This window comes from Nerophis ophidion, linkage group LG21, assembly GCF_033978795.1.
Source record: "Nerophis ophidion isolate RoL-2023_Sa linkage group LG21, RoL_Noph_v1.0, whole genome shotgun sequence".
NCBI classification, from domain to species: Eukaryota; Metazoa; Chordata; class Actinopteri; order Syngnathiformes; family Syngnathidae; genus Nerophis; species Nerophis ophidion.
Genome location: NC_084631.1, coordinates 29,338,094 through 29,358,202, shown reverse-complemented (window position 1 = coordinate 29,358,202; position 20,109 = coordinate 29,338,094). Strand labels below are relative to the sequence as shown.

Sequence of the window (20,109 nt, the reverse complement as noted above, 5' to 3'; positions counted from 1 at the left end):
AGTGGGGAGAGTGGCCGTGCGCAACCCGAGGGTCCCTGGTTCAAATCCCACCTAGTACCAACCTCGTCACGTCCGTTGTGTCCTGAGCAAGACACTTCACCCTTGCTCCTGATGGGTGCTGGTTGGCGCCTTGCATGGCAGCTCCCTCCATCAGTGTGTGAATGTGTGTGTGAATGGGTAAATGTGGAAGTAGTGTCAAAGCGCTTTGAGTACCTTGAAGGTAGAAAAGCGCTATACAAGTACAACCCATTTATCATTTATTTATTTCAAAACACTCTTAAGTTGAGGTACCACTTTTGCAGCTGATAATTGAGTTAATTTTGGTAGTAACAATGCCTTTGCAATGTAACCTCCAAAGTCTAACAATTTAGAAACAAATGTTGACAAAGGAGGCACATGTGTCTTTTATCATAGTATTTACTGAAGTCACATATGAGAATCCATTTTTGTTTTACTTTTGAGACATATTTTCAGAGAAATGCTTAAGTTGAACTGTAAATTGTTTGACTTTACTAGGTGGCATCCCTTAATACCATACAGTGATGAGTTAAATGCGTTTTTTTCTGTCAATGTGCTGTGCATTGCACTTTTGACTCATGCAACATTTTAAAAGATAAAAAAATCAGGATTTAATAGGCTTTTCTTTTTTTACTTATATACACATTCAATAGCGTGGGAAGGCCCATGTCTGTTTTGTCCATTCATCCACACGGTGAGTGCGCTCGGGTACGCGCAGGAAACTCGGTCAACTCCCTCTCTTTGAGTGCACGTGCAACCCTGCAACTTGACTTGCTCATTTGTCAGGGTTGCAGAGGAGGGACCACAACCGTGTGTGTGTGAGTGTGTGTAATTCGCAGCAGATGACCACTTCAGGGGATGGATTTTTTTTCCAGAGGTGAGCATTTTTTTTTCTCAGAAGGCACCAGAGCACAAATGACTTTGCTCTACATGCTGCTGCAGCGATGGAGCATTTCTGTGGTCTGGTGCAAGAAGTGATGCATTTGGTGGTCTCCTGAAATAAAAAAAAAAGAGGACGCGGATGCCGCACCAGTGCCACCAGCGCTGTGGGGATGGATACCAGCTATTTCCTGGTGAGGACTTATTTTTTCCTGCTGTTCCTCCATGGATTCACCTACTCCTTCTCCTCCTCCTTTCCTGCTGTGGGAGTTTGCCCCAGTCGCTGTGAGTGCCAGCATCCCCAGCATCTCATGTGCGCCAACCGAGGTTTGCCCACTGTGCCACCTTACAGCAGCAAGCAGGAGGAGGTGCTGGTCTTCAGCCTCGGAGGGAACTTCATTGCAAACATCTCGGCCCTCGACCTTGCAAGGTACACAGCCTTAGTGAGGTTGGATTTACAGTTCAATCGAATCCAAAACATCCACCGTGAAGCGTTTGAGAGACTGTCCAGTTTGGAAGAGCTCTACTTGGGACATAACCGCTTATCTAATGTTCAAGCTGGGACTTTGAAACCGCTGAAGAAGCTTACAGTCCTCTATGTCAACAACAACGACATCTTGCACGTACATCAGCAATTTTTTACCAGCTTGGACCATCTTGTTAAACTGCGCCTTGATGGAAATCAAATAGAAAGCTTGCAGGATTCCGTTTTTAAGGATTTGACCAATCTACGTTATCTCCACCTGGAGTCAAATCATCTGCAGCACATTCACAAAAATGCCTTTTCTGAACTCGCCCACCTGCGCTTTCTCAACTTGTCTCACAATAAGCTGTCCACCCTGCGTGGTGCCCTCACTTTTTCCCATCTCCAAACCCTGACAACTTTGCTCCTCTCTGGAAATGCCATTCGGCATGTTGGGAATAAAATGTTCCAAAATCTACAAAGACTCTCCAAACTCTCTCTCAGTAACAACAGGATTCCTCATCTGGGCAGAAGGACTCTGCTTGGCCTATCAAGCCTCAAAGAGCTCTTCATGGACGGTAATGAGCTGGAGGAGATCCCAGCTGAACTTCTAGATCCCCTGAAACTCATCGAGCATTTGGACATCAGTCGCAACCGCATTTCTAATGTTGACTCTTTGGCTTTCTTGCACCTCAAACACTTACAAGTGCTGAAGCTAAATGACAACATCCTAACCAGCCTTTCTGGGGATGCTTTCAGACTAAACCCCTTCCTTCGTGATGTGGATCTCCATGGCAACAACTGGACCTGCGATTGTCGCATGCAGGTACTGAAAAGTTGGATGTCTGCTGTGCATTCTCAAGGGAAATTGTTGGATGTCCTTGTGCAATGCCATCACCCAGCATCTCTAAGGGGGACATACCTGGACAAAGTGAATAGTTCCCAGCTGGAGGCCCTTGGTAATTGGACTCATTCGTGCAGGGGCCGAGGTGAACCTAAGGAGAGCCACGGAGGGAAACTGTGGATCAAGGTAATGCAGGATGGGACCGGAGGGAAAAGAGAAGAACGAGTGCAAGGAGATCAAGGAGGCACAGAACCAGAGTTGTCTCCTTCTATTGAACATAAGGAGTCCCTCAGATCCAAGTCACGGAAACGTGCCAAAATGGGTCGAAAATCTAAACCACAATCACAGCAGGGCTTTCCCACACCAAGTCATGCTGGCAACCAGAGGAGAACCCCCACTCCTTCAGTCCCCTCAAGAGAACGCTTTGATCTTCTGAGGATGTATCACAAGTGGGGTCCTTCTGTCATCACAGATCCATGTGTCTTCAACCACATCATCATCACGAATGTAACTGTAAACCAGATAACAAGCAACACGGTTGTAGTCTCCTGGCAAACCAGGGAAAATCTAGGTCTAGATGAAGTCCAGTATCGGATTTTGTTTGACAGATTCGGAACACCAGACCGCTTCCCACGTTATGTTTATGCCCCCGCCTCATCCCGCTCTGTGACCCTGCAGGAGCTCAGCCCGGATGTCACCTACATGGTATGTGTGGAAGGCGTGGTCGCTGGTTCCGTGTGTCAAGTGGCACCCCGTGACCACTGCTCAGGTCTGGTCACACTTCCCGAGAAGCACACCTCCGCAACTTCTGACCTACAACTGTTGACTGTTTTTACTGTGGCCGGGAACGCCATGCTGCTGCTGGTAATCGGAGGAGTGTGGCTGGGGCGGAGCCTGAAGAAGAAGTTGCAGAGGAGGAAGTCGGCGGTACACGTGCGCCACATGTACTCCACCAGGAGACCATTTCGGCCCAACGTGGCGAGCGCGTCCGTGTCCGCTGACTTTACCAGCTACCAAAGTAGCCGCCTGGCCCGTCTTATACAACCAGAACTGGGAGATCTCATCGAGTTCCCTTGTGACCGTTTCCAGGATACTGGTTCCTCTCGCAGAGACAATGACTTACCCAGATTCTCTGACTAGCTTCCTTCATGGGAATTCACGTTGAAGCAACCATTTTTTTGTTACATTGTATCTTCAGGAATAATGTAGACCTGAAACTTGGACATACTTTATGGAGTTGTACTACAACTGTAGAATTATGCTGTATTTCACAAAAGTGAGTACACACCTTTCAGTTCATGAACCAGTCAGTATATTATATCTTAAGGGAAAGTGCTATAGAAATGAAACTTGAATAGTCAGAACACAGCTTGTATAGATTTATAAACTGTACTATCCACTGACAATGACTCCAGACAGAGTTACTGTCTAAATAATGTCATGGTCCTGGGGCTGACACCAGAGAGCTTTGGTTCATTGAGGGAATCACCTACTGTAATATTGTGAAGCACAGCATGATCCCCTTCCTTGGCAAAAACCAAAACCAAAAACCCCTCTAAGTTGCCTTACAATCATGACTGCATTGATGAATTCCATTGCCAAGAGGATTAAGGCAGTGCTCGATATAGATGGGTACTGAATTCAGTACTTTTATAAGTATCGACCGAAGCAAGTCGGTTACAGATCCACGTAAAATCAAACCCTGCCATATTTCGATATCTATGAGCATGTGACGTCACTTCAGTTAGTAGCCTCTAGCACTTAGTGCTTGACTGCTTGTTTCCCACACAGAGTGGACATAGCGGACTGCCTCGAGGAAACGTCACAATGTTCCATGCCAACAAAGCAAGAAAAAGGTGCTCAAAAGTAAAGTATGGCTCAACTTTCATGATGAGCTAGCTCAATGCTAATTTTCATAGGATTTTCCATAGGTATACTACCAGTCAGCATTTGCGATTTTACATGGTGATTTTTAACATCTCCAAATTTGTCAATTAAAACTACAACTAAGATGCACGCTACAATCACACAGGGCAGTTAACAAGTACAATACTTACAGTTTAAACACTTTGTAGTCCTCAACAAGATACATGACTGGCACATAGTAGCAAAGACTACTTCCTGGTAACACTCCAAAGAATACACTTTTTTTAGCCATATCGAAAGATTTGTTGCTACGCTGGCACTAAAGGTTGGGCGATACTTTGATACTGATAGCGAAATGTTGATTGTCGATACCGATATTGATCCTTTTACTTTCCCTACGCGAGCTTTTCCAAGACCATTGAACCACCTTCCATTTCTATTTGGAACTAAAATGAATTCAGTGTTGTAGTCCATACACTACTGCCATCTAACATCTTACAGTTGTATACAAAGTCTATAATACATGCAAATGAGACACAGAAGTGTACAACAACAATATGAAAAAGGAACAGCATAACTTTGTGTTAAATAAATAACACATGTTAATAATTTACATTTATTAGCACTTTTGAATACACTCAAAAGTACCACAAATTGGTACCTTTGAGTACCAGTATCAATTCCCATAACGATATCCTGTATCATACATTAGTTACTTTATACAAGCTGTACACTGACTACTCTGAGTCACATCTCAATTTAAATCCTATAGTACCATCCCTTGAGAAGATACAATGGTTCCTTTTGTGAAATACAAAATACTACTTAACGTGTATCTTGCGATCTTTGAAGTATCGTGTTTTTCTCCTGGAAATAAAGCAACAATAGAGCCATCGGGCCTTTCCAGAGCCCAAAGGAAGGCAAAAAAAACATTTACATCCTCTTCCCTTGTCCTGTGCTTTTTTACATTTCCTCCCACCTGCTCGTGTTATCTTTTGTCATGTTTGGTCTGCAAGTGTGCATGAATGACCGATCGCCGATTTCAACTGTGGTGCTATTTTTGAATTTTTTTTTACAGACATCCTCTTGTCTTTTGGACAGTTTTGTGTGTTATACTCTCTGTAAAAGCTCTTAAATGTCGTTTTTAAGGCTTTTTTTTTTTAACAAGAAAAAGTATGTCGCTGAAGTGCAGTTTTATGTCCTGGCTGGAATCAAACCTGACGTTTTGATCATGAAATGCACATAAAGTAATTGTTTCTCAGACAAGCTGGCTTTATTTCTGAAATCCTGCAATATAAAAGTGCACATCAGCCACTTTTTAAGAGACGTTCATTTAATATGTTTCATTAAAATGAAATACTCTATATACTCTGTCAAGGAATGGACTCATACTGGCGTATTGGGTAACAATAACACAAACTGTCACTAGAGGGCAGTGTTGAGTCATGAGCACCATGCAGTACACTCCACATGAAACAATGAAGGAAAAAAAGCACAAAAGGAATATTTATTATTATTATTATTATAGACTAAAAGTACATAGATTGTCACCATCTTTACAGTACAAAAAGAATAATTCAAGTGCAAATTCAATTATACTACACTGTAAATATGTCATTGTAATTCACAGCAAAAAACTGGCTAATAATTACTTTCACAGTAACAGTTACAGTAAGTTACTGTTAAATATCTTAACAGCAATTTACTCTAACTGCAAAATTTGGATTTTACAGTTCTACAGAAGGATTTGAAGAAATGTTCATCATTATTTACACCATATTTTGCACACTTTAACTGAAAAGTTACAACAGAGCCCTGCTATGTCACAGTTCATCACAATAAAATTACAACTCTATGCTGTTGTTTCACAAATTATTTTTTTCTATTAATCACTTTTAACCGCATACTTACTCTACAAGAGTAGTCTACAGAACCACACGAGGAGCCAAATCCGTTTGAATTTACAGTCATTCGTAGAGAGGACTGGTTACAGTATTTTATTGTTAACCATCCATCCAACCATTTGCTACCGTTTGTTAATTGCTGTGAAATATAAATGTCATGTTTTTTTACATTTCATCAGTTGTTTTTCTTGTAATTTTACCGTACATTTTTGATAATAGGATTTTACTGCCTGCGATAAGGTGGCGACTTGTCCAAGGTGTATGCAGCCTTCTGCCCGAATGCAGCTGAGATAGGGCCAAGCGGTAAAAAAATGGATGGATGGATGGATTTTACTGCGAAAACATACTGTTAAATGCTGTGAAATCCTGGTCATTTTTACAGTGTAGATCAGGAGGTGCCGGGAGTTTTAGTTTGTTTTTTAAAAAAAGTGCCTGAAAAGAGATACTGCATCATATTGGGGTTAGATTAAGATGCAATTATCATATGAAGTAGAAAAATATTACTATTTGATAAGCTGCCCTGCATTAGAAAAGAAGGCAAAAGGTGCACACTTGCATACGCTTTGTTTAAAATACCAGCTTATAGTATCTACGTTTCAAAATGAGTGCAAGATGGCAGAGCATGAAATAAGGGTGCATAGGTCAGAGAGGGCAAAGCTTTCATAGAAAAATACAACCAACGAAAACAATGTTAAGAAGTCTCTAGCGTGCAGACTGTTGCGTGTTGCCTCCCGCCGAGGACGTGGTGATGCTGTTGTGTTGGACAGTCCGCAGGTGACGCAACGAATCTACAGGGGTGGGACTTCCTCCCGGGCTCACCCCTGCTGCTGGACAACAGAGACAGCTGTCAATCAAAGTCCTGGATTGTCCTGCTTGTGCTCCTTTTTGTGGTGCGACGGCTCAACAACAACAATTCCTTTTCAATCCAATAAGGCAAAATATCTCTTTTATTTATATATAAAAAAAATGAGTAATGTGCATGTACAAACATTTAAAAAGGCAACAACAAAAATAGTAAGAAAAATGGCACACATTTCAATTTGCGATGAAAGAATGTAATGGCCAGTTTGACTGAAGCCACAAAGTGCAATGTTTTTGTTTTTTAAAGCGTCTCATTTAAACGGCGAGTGCAGTGATTACCAAGCCCCATCAGAATAAAAGTGCTGATCTTCGCAATTAATTACAGCATTCTGCATGCCTTTACCATAGAGCAGGGATATTCAACTCCATTGTTTTGCGGTGGGACTTCTCCCTTCACTATTACTCTTATTTTGTACGAAGAACCAGCGTCCTTTGCTGTACACATTTGATTTTGGTCTATTTATTTTGTAACAAGAATCTTCTGCTGTTTTGATTGACCTTCTACAAAAAAACATTTTTCCAATTAAGTATATTAGGTCTTCTAAGAATGATGTACTATTTATTCTTACAGACCTGTGTTGATGTTCGTACCTGACGGTTTCAGCTACGGTTGTCAGGTACAAAAATCAACACAGGTCTAGCTATAATAATAAAAATGACATGTATACAAAAAAAGCTTGTCAAAGATCAAGCACTCTTGTGTTTTTAAGAATCTGCTGCAAAAATGTCAGTCTCTCACACGTTTTTTGAACTGAACCTATTGAATAGCCCAAATGTGGAAAAAGAGGACTTAAGATGGAACCTTGAGGAACACCACTAGTATAAATAAATACAGGTGAAACACAAAATATTTCAGTATCGTGAAAATGTTGGTTTATTCCAGTAATTGGATTTACAAGGTGAAACTAATGAATGACACAGGATCATAACATGCAACTCAAGATATTTCAAGCCTTCTTTTGATATAATCTCGATGATTATGGTTCACAGCTTATAAAAACCTGAGACACTTTTGGGTTTTTAAAAACTGTAATCATAATGATAAACATGGTCTGAAATAAAGGCGTGACATATTTCACTTTGCATGTAATGATTTTAGGGCCTTGTCCATTCTGGTTTTTGTTGCGCATATTCAACCTGTATTGGATTTTTTCATGTCAACATGAACAGTGCAATTGTGAATTTGTCATATCCAACCCAGGCCCCTTTCGTATGTGGAAATAAATCGGATATGTATCGACTGCGACTGCAGTCTGAACGCCGCGGTCGCGTTCATCCGACTAATACGTTGTCAAATAGCGAGTAGTGTCATAGTTATTTGCCAAAATAGACAACCCTAGAGAAGCAAACAATCTCTTTTGGTGCAAGAGTAGCACGTTTATGGATAGTCTCATTAACCCAGGTCATGGGAGTCTTAGGGTGTTCAATCAATAACAACTGAACTGTTCAATTTGTCTTAGACCTGTTCACACTGCAAGGCAATTCCAATTTTTTTTTGCCCATATACAACCCTTATCTGATTTTCTTATGTCAATGTGAACAGTTCAATTCAAAACATTTTAAAATCCGACGCAGGCTGATTGCGTATGTGGATATAAATCGAATGTGCCTGAAGTCTGAACACTCAGGTCGCATTCATTTGACTAATATGTCAACAAATAGCGATAAGTGTCATGATTATTCGCCGAAATAGACTGTTACCAAAAAAACGGAGCAGAAAACAGGTGAAAATAAAAAGTTTTAGGAACTCGAGTGAAAGTGCCTGCGGTCACCAAACCGGAACCCCTCAACGCCTTGACTGCGCCTAGAAATTCTGTCCATAAAAGTTATGAACAGAATCGGTGACAAAGGACAGCTTTGGCGGAGTCCAATGCAGACCAAGCTCTGACACTGATCATACAGGGAGCGGACCGCCAAAATAAGACAGTCCGATACCCCATACTCTCTGAGCACTCCCCACAGGACTTCCCGAGGGACACGGTCGAATGCCTTCTCCAAGTCCACAAAGCACATGTAGACTGGTTGGGCAAACTCCGGTGACCGCAGGATTAGATCTCTGCTTCTTGCAGATGATGTGGTCCTGATGGCTTCATCTGACCGGGATCTTCAGCTCTCGCTGGATCGGTTCGCAGCCGAATATGAAGCGACCGGAATGAGAATCAGCACCTCCAAGTCCGAGTCCATGGTTCTCACCCGGAAAAGGGTGGAATGCCATCTCCGGGTTGGGGAGGAGACCCTGCCCCAAGTGGAGGAGTTCAAGTACCTAGGAGTCTTGTTCACGAGTGAGGGAAGAGTGGATCGTGAGATCGACAGGCGGATCGGTCCGGCGTCTTCAGTAATGCGGACGTTGTACCGATCCGTTGTGGTGAAGAAGGAGCTGAGCCGGAAGGCAAAGCTCTCAATTTACCGGTCAATCTACGTTCCCATCCTCACCTATGGTCATGAGCTTTGGGTCATGACCGAAAGGATAAGATCACGGGTACAAGCGGCCGAAATGAGTTTCCTCCGCCGTGTGGCGGGGCTCTCCCTAGAGGTAGGGTGAGAAGCTCTGCCATCTGGGAGGAACTCAAAGTAAAGCCGCTGCTCCTCCACATCGAGAGGAGCCAGATGAGGTGGTTCGGGCATCTGGTCAGGATGCCACCCGAACGCCTCCCTCGGGAGGTGTTTAGGGCACGTCCAACCGGTAGGAGGCCACGGGGAAGACCAAGGACACGTTGGGAAGACTATGTCTCCCGGCTGGCCTGGGAACACCTCGGGATCCCCCGGGAAGAGCTAGAAGAAGTTGCTGGGGAGAGGGAAGTCTGGGTTTCCCTGCTTAGGCTGTTACCCCCGACCTCGGATAAGCGGATGAAGATGGATGGATGGATGGATGGATGGATGGATGGATTGAAAGTGCCACCACTCCTGTCTGACTGCTCGCCCACAGACACGCTCTTCAAGCAGACATGGAGGCAAAATACCCCGCAAAACCGCCAGAGCCAAAATACCATCTTAATGTTCCACGCGCAATAATTCTGTTCAAAAAATGTTGACTTTGATTTTGCACAAAATCCCTAAAATCGCCACAAATGTGCCTGTACTGACACCGACTAGTGGAAGCCATGTTTACTTCCTTCAACACTGCAGTGCGTGCGACGTCATGTCCACATGCAGGTCAGGTTGCATTCACGTTAGAAATCACATTTTTTTACTAAAAAGATCGGATTTGGCCCAAAAAATCTGAATTAGACACGATTTAAAAAAAATTTTGAGTTTCCCCTGGAAGTTGAACAAACGACTGCTGACCATGTGAAGTAAACGAGCTAAAGCAACACCTTAGTCACATAAATCACAATAAAACGATAACTGCCGAAAAGGAGAGGACTTAAGAAGAACTCCTCAGTTATGTAAGTCATAAGTTTGGACGCCAGTGTTCTATGTTTGTTAGCCAAGTTCAAATGTCAATGCAAGGATCTGCCAATGTATTTGCAGTGGTCCTACAGGAGCACTGTAGTCTTTTTAGGAATTGAATGAGGGGCCGGGATAGTGTCATTGGTTTTTGGCCCCCAGGCCGCCAGTTGAATAGCCCTGCCATAGAGGGTAATGTAATGGCCAGTTATCCCAATACGTTTGTCCATCACGTGCTATGGACAGCGTATTTGGTCACAGGTGGAGACAATAGCAGGTGAGAGCTGGGTATAGTGGGGGTTACTCACTAGTGTACCCCTGTGCTTCTCTCTGCCTGGCTGTGACAGGACAGTCCTTGTGGGTGAGCAGAATCTGCTTCAGCTGACCCACCTCCGACCTCAACGACGTCACCTCGTTCTACGGAGGAGAAGACACGGTGAAGTCGTGCGCAGGTGACGGAAAGAGAAGAGCGTGTCCCACCTGCAGCTGGAGGTTGGTGTGCGTCAGCTCCTCAGCTTTCTTCTCCAGCGACGACACCCACAGTTTCCTCTTCTGTCTGCAGCGCGTGGCGGCCGCTCTGTTGCGCTCCAGAAACTTCTGCCGGCGCTCGTCGGGGTCCTGCTCTGAGTTCCGCCTCCGGCGGCCGCAGCTCCCACCGGACTGCAGCGCGTGCTGGAGTGCGGTGATTGGCAAGGGTGCAGCTGCTGCGGAACGGGCGACACCTGTGGACACGGAGGTTTTTCAGAAAGGAGGTCTTCGACAAGATGGGGATGAAGAGTCATACCTGAGCAGGTACAGACGGGGGCAAGCCGGGAGGTGACCCTTGGGGGAGGTGAGAGGGGGGTGATTGGTGGCTTTGGGGGCTCCCGAGGTGCTGTGGATGGCATCGCTGCGGGTAGCTGAGGGATGTCAGCTGATGATGCGGGTGATGCTGGTGTTGTAGTGGAGGAGCCTGGCGGCGCTGTGACATCATCTCCATCATGGCGCTCGGAGGGCTGACCATTACTGGGTGATGGTGTTGGTAATGATGACTCATCATCTGCTTGGACCTCTGTAAGGAAGTACGAGTCCTGTTAAGGATACTGTCTAGAACAGTGGTTCTCAACCTTTTTTCAGTGATGTGCCCCCTGTGAACATTTTTTTAATTCAAGTACCCCCTAATCAGAGCAAAGCATTTTTGGTTAAAAAAAAGAGATACAGAGGTAAAATACAGCACTATGTCATCAGTTTCTGATTTATTACATTGTATAAGAGTGCAAAATATTGCTAATTTGTAGTGTTTTTTCTTGAACTATTTGGAAAAAAAAAGATATAAAAATAACTAAAAACTTGTTGATAAATAAACAAGTGTACAATTATAAATAAAGATTTCTACACATAGAAGTAATCATCAACTTAAAGTGTCCTCTTTGGGGATTGTAATAGAGCTCCATCTGGATTCATGAACTTAATTCTAAACATTTTTTCACCAAAAAAAAAGAAATCTTTAACATCAATATTTATGGAAAATGTCCACAAAAAATCTAGCTGTCAACACTGAATATTGCATTGTTGCATTTCTTTTCACAGTTTATGAACTTACATTCATATTTTGTTGAAGTATTATTCAATAAATACATTCATAAAGGATTTTTGAATTGTTGCTATTTTTAGAATTTTTTTTTAAAAATCTCACGTACCCCTTGGCATACCTTCAAGTACCCCCAGGGGTACGCGTACCCCCATTTGAGAACCACTGGTCTAGAGCAGAGGTCTTCAAGGAGGGGTCCGCAGAGGTGGGGGGGAGGTGTGTGAAATATATTTTTTATATTTCCCCTTGCAATTTTTGCACAAATGCAGATATCTTTAAATAGAATTGAACATTGAGCCAACACACTAGATCAGTGGTTCTCAAAAGGGGGTACGCGTACCCCTGGGGGTACTTGAAGGTATGCCAAGGGGTACGTAAGATTTTTTTTAAATATTCTAAAAATAGCAACAATTCAAAAATCCTTTATAAATATATGAATTGAATAATACTTCCCCAAAATATGAATGTAAGTTCATAAACTGTGAAAAGCAATATTCAGTGTTGACAGCTAGATTTTTTGTGGACATGTTCCATAAATATTGATGTTAAATATTTATTTTTATGTGAAGAAATGTTTAGAATTAAGTTCATGAATCCAAATGTATCTCTATTACAATCCCCAAAGAGGGCACTTTAAGTTGATGATTCATTCTATGTGTAGAAATCTTTATTTATAATTGAATCACTTGTTTATTTTTCAACACGTTATTAGTTATTTTTATCTTTTTTTCCAAATAGTTCAAGAAAGACCACTACAAATGAGCAATATTTTGCACTGTTATACAATTTAATAAAGCAGAAACTGTGACATAGTGCTGTATTTTACTTCTTTATCGCTTTTTTACAACCAAAAATGCTTTGCTCTGATTAGGAGGTAGTCGAATTAAATTATCACTGACAAAAGGTTGAGAACCACTGAACTAGATAAATAACATGAATAAACATATTGTTATATTCATGCTACAGTGCTAACGGCTACCTGAGGATTAGCACGCTAGTTGTCAGCGAGTAATTGCTGTGCTTGTTGCCAGATAGCGATTAGGGTGTTAGCTGTCAGAAAGTTATTAGCACGCTAGTTGTCAGCTAGCTATTAGCTGCACAATACTGTTATTTGAATATCGTTAGCATGGCACAATATCAAGGTAACATTTGGGAGCAGTTTGATGTCTAATACAGTCATAGTTTCATACAAGATGTACAAATAGGGGGTTCCCCCTCGTCTCCATCAGTTTTTGGGTCCTTGGCCTGGAAACTATTGAAGACCCCTGGTTCTAAGGTGTATTTATCTTGTCAGGGTTAGTCATTCCGGAAAGAAAAAGTCCCGTTTTGCAAAACACTTCATAGGATATGCAAAAAAAAACAAAAACAAAAAAACGTGCAGCAATGGCTCCTTTTTATTGCAAGCTTTTTTTTATTTTTATCATGTGTCAATCAAAAGTCAGTGTTCTTGCTTGACTGTGCGTGGAAGTGGACACAATGTATACAGTTTTAACTTTTTCAGTTACGATACGATACTGATATTGCAGCCTTGTGTATTGGACGATACCGATGTTAATCCGATACAATATCAGCACAAAACATAGTACATACTTTTATTTTCTAATGTTATCAAAAATTATCAATTGTTTGACATTCAAGTTAAACATTCAAAAAAGGTTGTGACATTTCGACAATAAAATTGTAATCGCGATTATTCCAAATTTTAGTGTGATTCATGTGATTTTTTTAAAAAATTATTATGGACAGCACCACTTTTTAATGAAACAAGTAGCATATTCCTCTATTTAAAGTCAAATAATAGCGTTTGTAAATGTTGGGCTGGCGAATCCAACGTGTGAATACTTGCTGTCACAATGAAAATGCAAAATGTAAACAAGTTGTCATTACTTTGGGTGCACATTCCCCCCCCCCCCCTCTGAGCCGCCTAGACAGCAACTCAATCAGTAACCCGATAAGCATGCAACCCAGCAAGCACCTCGCGTCACACAGCCCTTCCAAACAAATACCGGGTAGACGGGATCAAATATTGCAGTATATCAGGGCTATTCAACTGGCCACCGGGGCCAAATCCGGTCCGGGAATAACACTCTACCAGGCCCAGTTCCGCTCAAAACTAAGTAGGCAGATATTTTTGCAGCAAATTCCTAAAAACACAATATTGCTCCTGTTTGAAAGAGCAGTGTTTCTTCACCAGAGAGAGTGTGTTTCTCAACTGTGGTTCGTATGGGTCGCAGCAGTACTCAGTTGTAACACACTTTTCCACCACTTGTGGCAGTAATGACATTTGCAAACAAACAGAAGAAGAAGTGTGTAGCTAAAGTCATAGAGTAGTTTCTTAAAGGGGAACTGCACTTTGTTTGGAATTTTGCCTATCCTTTACAATCATTACAAGAAGACAAAAGTTTTTTTTTGCATTCTAACATAAGATTAGGCTCGTGGTGGCTAGCAGTGCAGTTGATGGGAGCAATCAATTCTACCTCTAAATCACTTTAAAATATATTCACAAACCGCTAAAAATACCCCATGAACGTTCTGTAACCTGTATGATAACCAAGCTGTAGCAACATTGTTATTGTAAAAGCAAATACTGAGGAATGTTTTTTCTAGCATAGTAACACATCAGTATGTACTGTATTAGCCGTAAAAGCTAACTACGGCGAGAGATAAGCTAGCTTTTACAAAAACGCATTTGTTAAAGTTAAAAGTTAAAGTACCAATGATTGTCACACACGTGTGGCGAAATTATTCTCTGCATTTGACCCATCACCCTTGATCACCCCCTGGTAGGTGAGGGGAGCAGTGGGCAGCAGCCGTGCCGCGCCCGGGAATCATTTTTGGTGATTTTTAAACCCCAATTCCAACCCTTGATGCTGAGTGCCAAGCAGGGAGGTAATGGGTCCCATTTTTATAGTCTTTGGTATGACTCGGCCGGGGTTTAAACTCACAACCTAGCGATCTCAGGGCGGACACTTTGACAATTTGAGTTTCTATTGCACAACACAATGCGATATGACACAAATCTATACAAAGTGGAAAACATGAACAATCATATTGCAGTATCTGTAAAGTATTATTCCATGTTTTATTTGTACACAGCTAGCCAGACAGCATATGTACTGTAGTTTAATAACACGCATGACGTGTTGCGTGTATCTTCATCAATATAAAGTACGGCTCACTCGATGGACAATTGTCTCTTTAGTACAGCTGGCCGGGGACGTTTTTCTGCTTCTTTTGGGTAAGAACTCCATTTATGTGGAAATAGCTTGTATCCAAATTCCAAATTTGCCGCTTTGAGTGGCTTTCAGCTCAATCTATTGGCTTCTGTCTGCTCCAACGTTTCACACTTCCTTTGTGCTGGCTTCTAAAAGCAGCAGTTCATCTTCAATATATTCAGATTCAAAAAGATAAGGTTGTCAATCCTCATTTGTCCAAAAACAGTCATCTTTGTTGTTTCTTATTTTAATTACGTTATGATTAGAACACACACACGCGTCTGTTTCTGGAAGTAGTAACATACGTGAAGTCTGAAGTGCACTGCTATGGAAATGGAAAAAGGAAGAGGTCAGTTCCGAAATGTATTAAAATGACCAAAATACAGTAAATATTGAACATATTTTCCAAAAAAATATGTTTTAAAGTAAAATATTTGATGTGAAGTAATTGGATCCTTAAATAAGTCAATATTTCTTAACAACATTGATTTCAATTAATAATTTTTGAGCAATGATAGTTTTGAGGAGAGAAAAAAACCCATTAAAATTAAAGGACCGCATTCATAAAAGTGTTAAAAATAAGTCATATATTATTATTATGTATTTTATTTTTTTACACAGCGCTTAAATCGCTTAAATCTGTAGATCAACTTTCAGGTCTATCTCTATATATGAAGGTTTTTTTTGTTGTGTGTTTTTTCCATGTATTATGCTCTTTTTGTCAAAACCACTTTTTTATGGCAAAAAAGCCTTAAATAGGTCAATAATTCATCCATCCATCCATTTCCTACCGCTTATCTCTTTCATGACAACATTAATTTTCATTCATTAATATTTTTGAGCTATAAAGTTTTTGGGAAAATAAACTAAACAAAACACTACAGTTCTTGGAAATCCAAAAGGGCCACATTCAGAAAAGTGTTAAAAATATGTCATTTTTATTTTATTCACATAACACTTAAATCTCTGGATCAACTTGAAGTCTATCTATATACATGATTTTTATTTTAATGTATTATGTCCTTTTTCTCAATAAAAAAAAAAATGCAATATTTTCCTCAAAAAATGTTTTAAAGTGGAATATTTGAGGTAAAGTAATAGGAGCCCTAAATAGCTCAATAATTCAGAAAAACATTGAATCAAAATTATTTTTGAGTAATGACAGTTTTAAAAAAAAACATTAAAATTATTGGGGATCAAAAAGGGCCACACTCATAAAAGTGTTAAAAATAAATCATACATTTTCACAAAGTTTGTATTCTTTTTGTGTGGTTTTTTTTTTTAATGTTTAGTTTATGCCCTTTTTGCGAAAGAAAACTTTGTTTTTCATTTTGCAAACACACAAAATATGCAATATGTTTCCCAAATAAAACTTCAAAGTGGAATTTTGGATGTGAAGTAATTGTAGCCTTGAATAGGTCAGTAATTCATTACACCATTGATTTTGATTCATTATTATTTTTTTATTTTTTTAACGGCCTGTGTTATTAAAGTCAAAACTGCAACTTTTTCCCGTAACATTTCACCTGTTTGTTCTTTTATTCCACCTTTTATTACTATTCTTTTTTTAGTATTTATACGTGCTGCGGGCTACAAATGGCCCCCGGGCCAAACTTTGGACACCTCTGCTGTCTTAGGGATGTTCTTTAATTGGCTTTTTTGCAGAAGGTCCTTAGAAAAAACAGCAGAGCGCTCCCGTATAAATATACAACAACCAAATAAATGTCTACTGTGGAGCACGCTGGTTCCCCAGAATATACAAAACATGACTAATAGTGAAGGGAGAAGAACAATTTAGTTGGTTTATGCTTGATATCTTCACACTTTCACATCATCTGAGCAAATATACGGGCTCGTTTATCCCCATCTCATATTTCTCCTCCACTTGGAGAGAAAGCAAAGCGAGAGAGAGAGTGCGAGAGAGCGAGAGGGAGGCATCGTGTTTGCAGCATGACATCACCCCCCCTCCATGGCAATATTGCTATCTGCTCCAAGTTACACAATATTTCTTCAAGAGCCGACTCCCCCCCCCCCCCCCCCCCCCCCCCCACCAGCCCTCCTCTCTTCCACTTCAACCATCCAGAGACAGTGAGGGGAAAATGGGAGCACATGAAACAGCTGCCAAGGATGAGGTCACTGTGCTGTCTGTGCCACACACACACACACACACACACACACACACACACACACGCACACGCACACGCATGCACACACATGCACACGCACGCACACGCACGCACACGGGACAGGACAGGGCAGGAGTATTTCAGTTGTGTTTACTACATAGAAACACCCAGACACTGGGCACCCTGGGCTATTGATGACATCATGGATCTCCTTGGCCTGAATGACACACGCTGTTGATATTTCCGCGTCAATGTAACTTTTACCGTCCCACATTTGAAGACACTTTCGCCAAGGTGAGCCCTCAAAGTTGGGTTCCGGTTTGGATGGGAGCCAGCGATCCACTTTATTTAACGTGTGTGTGTGTGTGAGAGTTAAAACAGGTCCCTTTTTCACGGTTTTCTTGCAAAGTGGCCTTTGATAGCTCACGCGTGTTTAACAATTGATACAACAAGTGAAGAGAGAGCTTCTGCAACATTTACCAGCAGAGAGGATTGTTGATGCAGAGAAATGAAAACAAGCAAAAAGCCACAGAGGGCATGTAGACTGTGACTTCCTGCAGTGTGTGTGTGTGTGTGTGTGTGTGTGTGTGTGTGTGTGTGTGTCTGTGTGTGTGTGTGTGCGTGTGTGTCTCCGAGTATTCCAAGTGTGGCCATTTATTTGCGCACAAATTTACAAACAGGCTTTGAAAAATGTTTGAAATCAACCCCAAGAAATAGGAATCCAAATAATTAGGGATGTTCCGATCAGGGTTTACTGCTACCGATTCCGATACGGTTGGTATAGGAACAAGCAACGTCATCAACAATTTGCCACATCGATGCTCCTTCAGTAGGGGAATGTTCAACTGTAGTCGGATATAAGTTGCATGTTTGTCTGCAGCTTTGAAATATTTCACGTTGCATATTATGTGTCATTATTTTAGTTGTAAATCTAAACAAACCTTTGCAAGGTATATTATTTAGGTAGATGACAAAGATTCTTAAAAGTTAAAACATTTTTACAAAATGTTACATTCTTGTGTAATTTCCACACACTTAATAAAAAAATAAATCTATTTTCAAATGTTTTTTTTCTATGCTACAGTGGGGCAAAAAAGTATTTAGTCAGCCACCGATTGTGCAAGTTCTCCCACTTAAAATGATGACAGAGGTCTGTAATTTTCATCTTAGGTGCACTTCAACTGTGAGAGACAGAATGTGAAAAAAAAATCTAGGAATTAACATTGTAGGAATTTTAAATAATTTATTTGTAAATTATGGTGGAAAATAAGTATTTGGTCAACCACTCAAAGCTCTCACTGATGGAAGGAGGTTTTGGCTCAAAATCTCACGATACATTCTTTCCTTAATACGGATTAATCGTCCTGTCCCCTTAGCAGAAAAACAGCCCCAAAGCATTATGTTTCCACCCCCATGCTTCACAGTAGATATGGTGTTCTCGGGATGCAACTCAGTATTCTTCTTCCTCCAAACATGTCGAGTTGAGTTTAAACCAAAAAGTTCATCTGACCACATGACATTCTCCCAATCCTCTGCTGTATCATCCATGTATCCATTTTGGTATAAACTCAACTCATCGTGTTTGGAGGAAGAAGAATACTGAGTTGCATCCCAAGAACACCATAGCTACTGTGAAGCATGGGGGTGGAAAAATCATGCTTTGGGGCTGTTTTTCTGCTAAGGGGACAGGACGATTGATCCGTGTTAAGGAAAGAATGAATGGGGCCATGTATCGTGAGATTTTTGAGCCAAAACCTCCTTCCATCAGTGAGCGCTTTGAATGGTTGACCAAATACTTATTTTCCACCATAAATTACAAATAAATTCTTTGAAATTCCTACAATGTGAATTCCTGGATTTTTTTTTCACATTCCGTCTTTCTCAGTTGAAGTGTACCTATGATGAAAATTACAGACCTCTGTCATCGTTTTAAGTGGGAGAACTTGCACAATTTGTTGGCTGACTAAATACTTTTTTGTCTCTTAAGACCTCACTGTTGGCTTTGTAAGCTCATGTTAGCGCAAACCAAACTGATACTAATACATCTTTTTTATTGTCTTTTTTTCCCAAATAAGAACCGATAAGAGAACCGAATCGTTGAGCAGAATCGAAAGTGGAATCAGAACCGGAAAAATCTTGTCAATTCCCATCCCTCAAGGAACTCTCAAGAAACATTTATTATTTTCGCGATTTGAACGATTCGCACAGCCGAAAACAACATAAAAATAGGACATTTTTTCTTCAAGAAAGGCTTAATGAAGGCTTTGACAACATTCACTCGCTTGACCACCGCTTCCAGCATGGCATAGTTAATGAGCCGAACGTGACGTCAGGTGAATACAACCTATAGAGCAGGGGTGTCAAACTCAAATACAGAGTGGACCAAAATTTTAAACGGAACAAAGCCGTGGGCCAAGGTTGAACAAATTAACCTTTTAATAGGGACCCAAACAAGTTTTGCATTAAATATTGAACAAGCAAGGCTTGTATAACTTTAGTGGCATGCAAAATCCAGTTTCAAATAATAATAATAATAACTAAAAAAAATATCAATGGCATCTCAAATAATATTTAAATAAAAATGTAATGCCTTTTTTTTCTATTTGCAATCTTCTGAGGTAAATATACATTTTTTTCCACAGGCTAATAATACATTTGAAAATAAAATAACAATAATGAATGAACCAAACATTCAAGCCTTGAAGTAGCAAGAGAAAATGCATGAATAAAACGTTAATTATTGGTCAGTTTGCTGGAAGTTTCCCGGAAGAGTTGGTACTGCAAGGGATTCTGGGTATTTGTTCTGTTGTGTTACGGTGCGGATGTTCACCCGAAATGTGTTTGTCATTCTTGTTTGGTGGGGGTTCACAGTGTGGCGCATATTTGAAACAGTGCTAAAGTTGTTCATACGGCCACCCTCAGTGTGACCTGTATGGCTGTTGACCAAGTATGCCTTGCATTCACTTGTGTGTGTAA

General features: G+C 40.9%; 1 protein-coding gene and 1 pseudogene across 1 annotated transcript; one reads left to right on the top strand and one right to left on the bottom strand.

Annotated features, from left to right (window-relative positions):
- Positions 1–790: 790 nt before the first annotated feature.
- Positions 791–5,925, top strand: tril (TLR4 interactor with leucine-rich repeats). The gene has a single exon (XM_061882460.1). It carries the CDS (start codon positions 1,071–1,073, stop codon positions 3,342–3,344), a length of 2,274 nt encoding a protein of 757 aa, XP_061738444.1. The 5' UTR covers positions 791–1,070; the 3' UTR covers positions 3,345–5,925.
- Positions 4,883–20,109, bottom strand: part of LOC133540009 (cyclic AMP-responsive element-binding protein 5-like) — a 42,663-nt pseudogene continuing 27,436 nt past the window's right edge.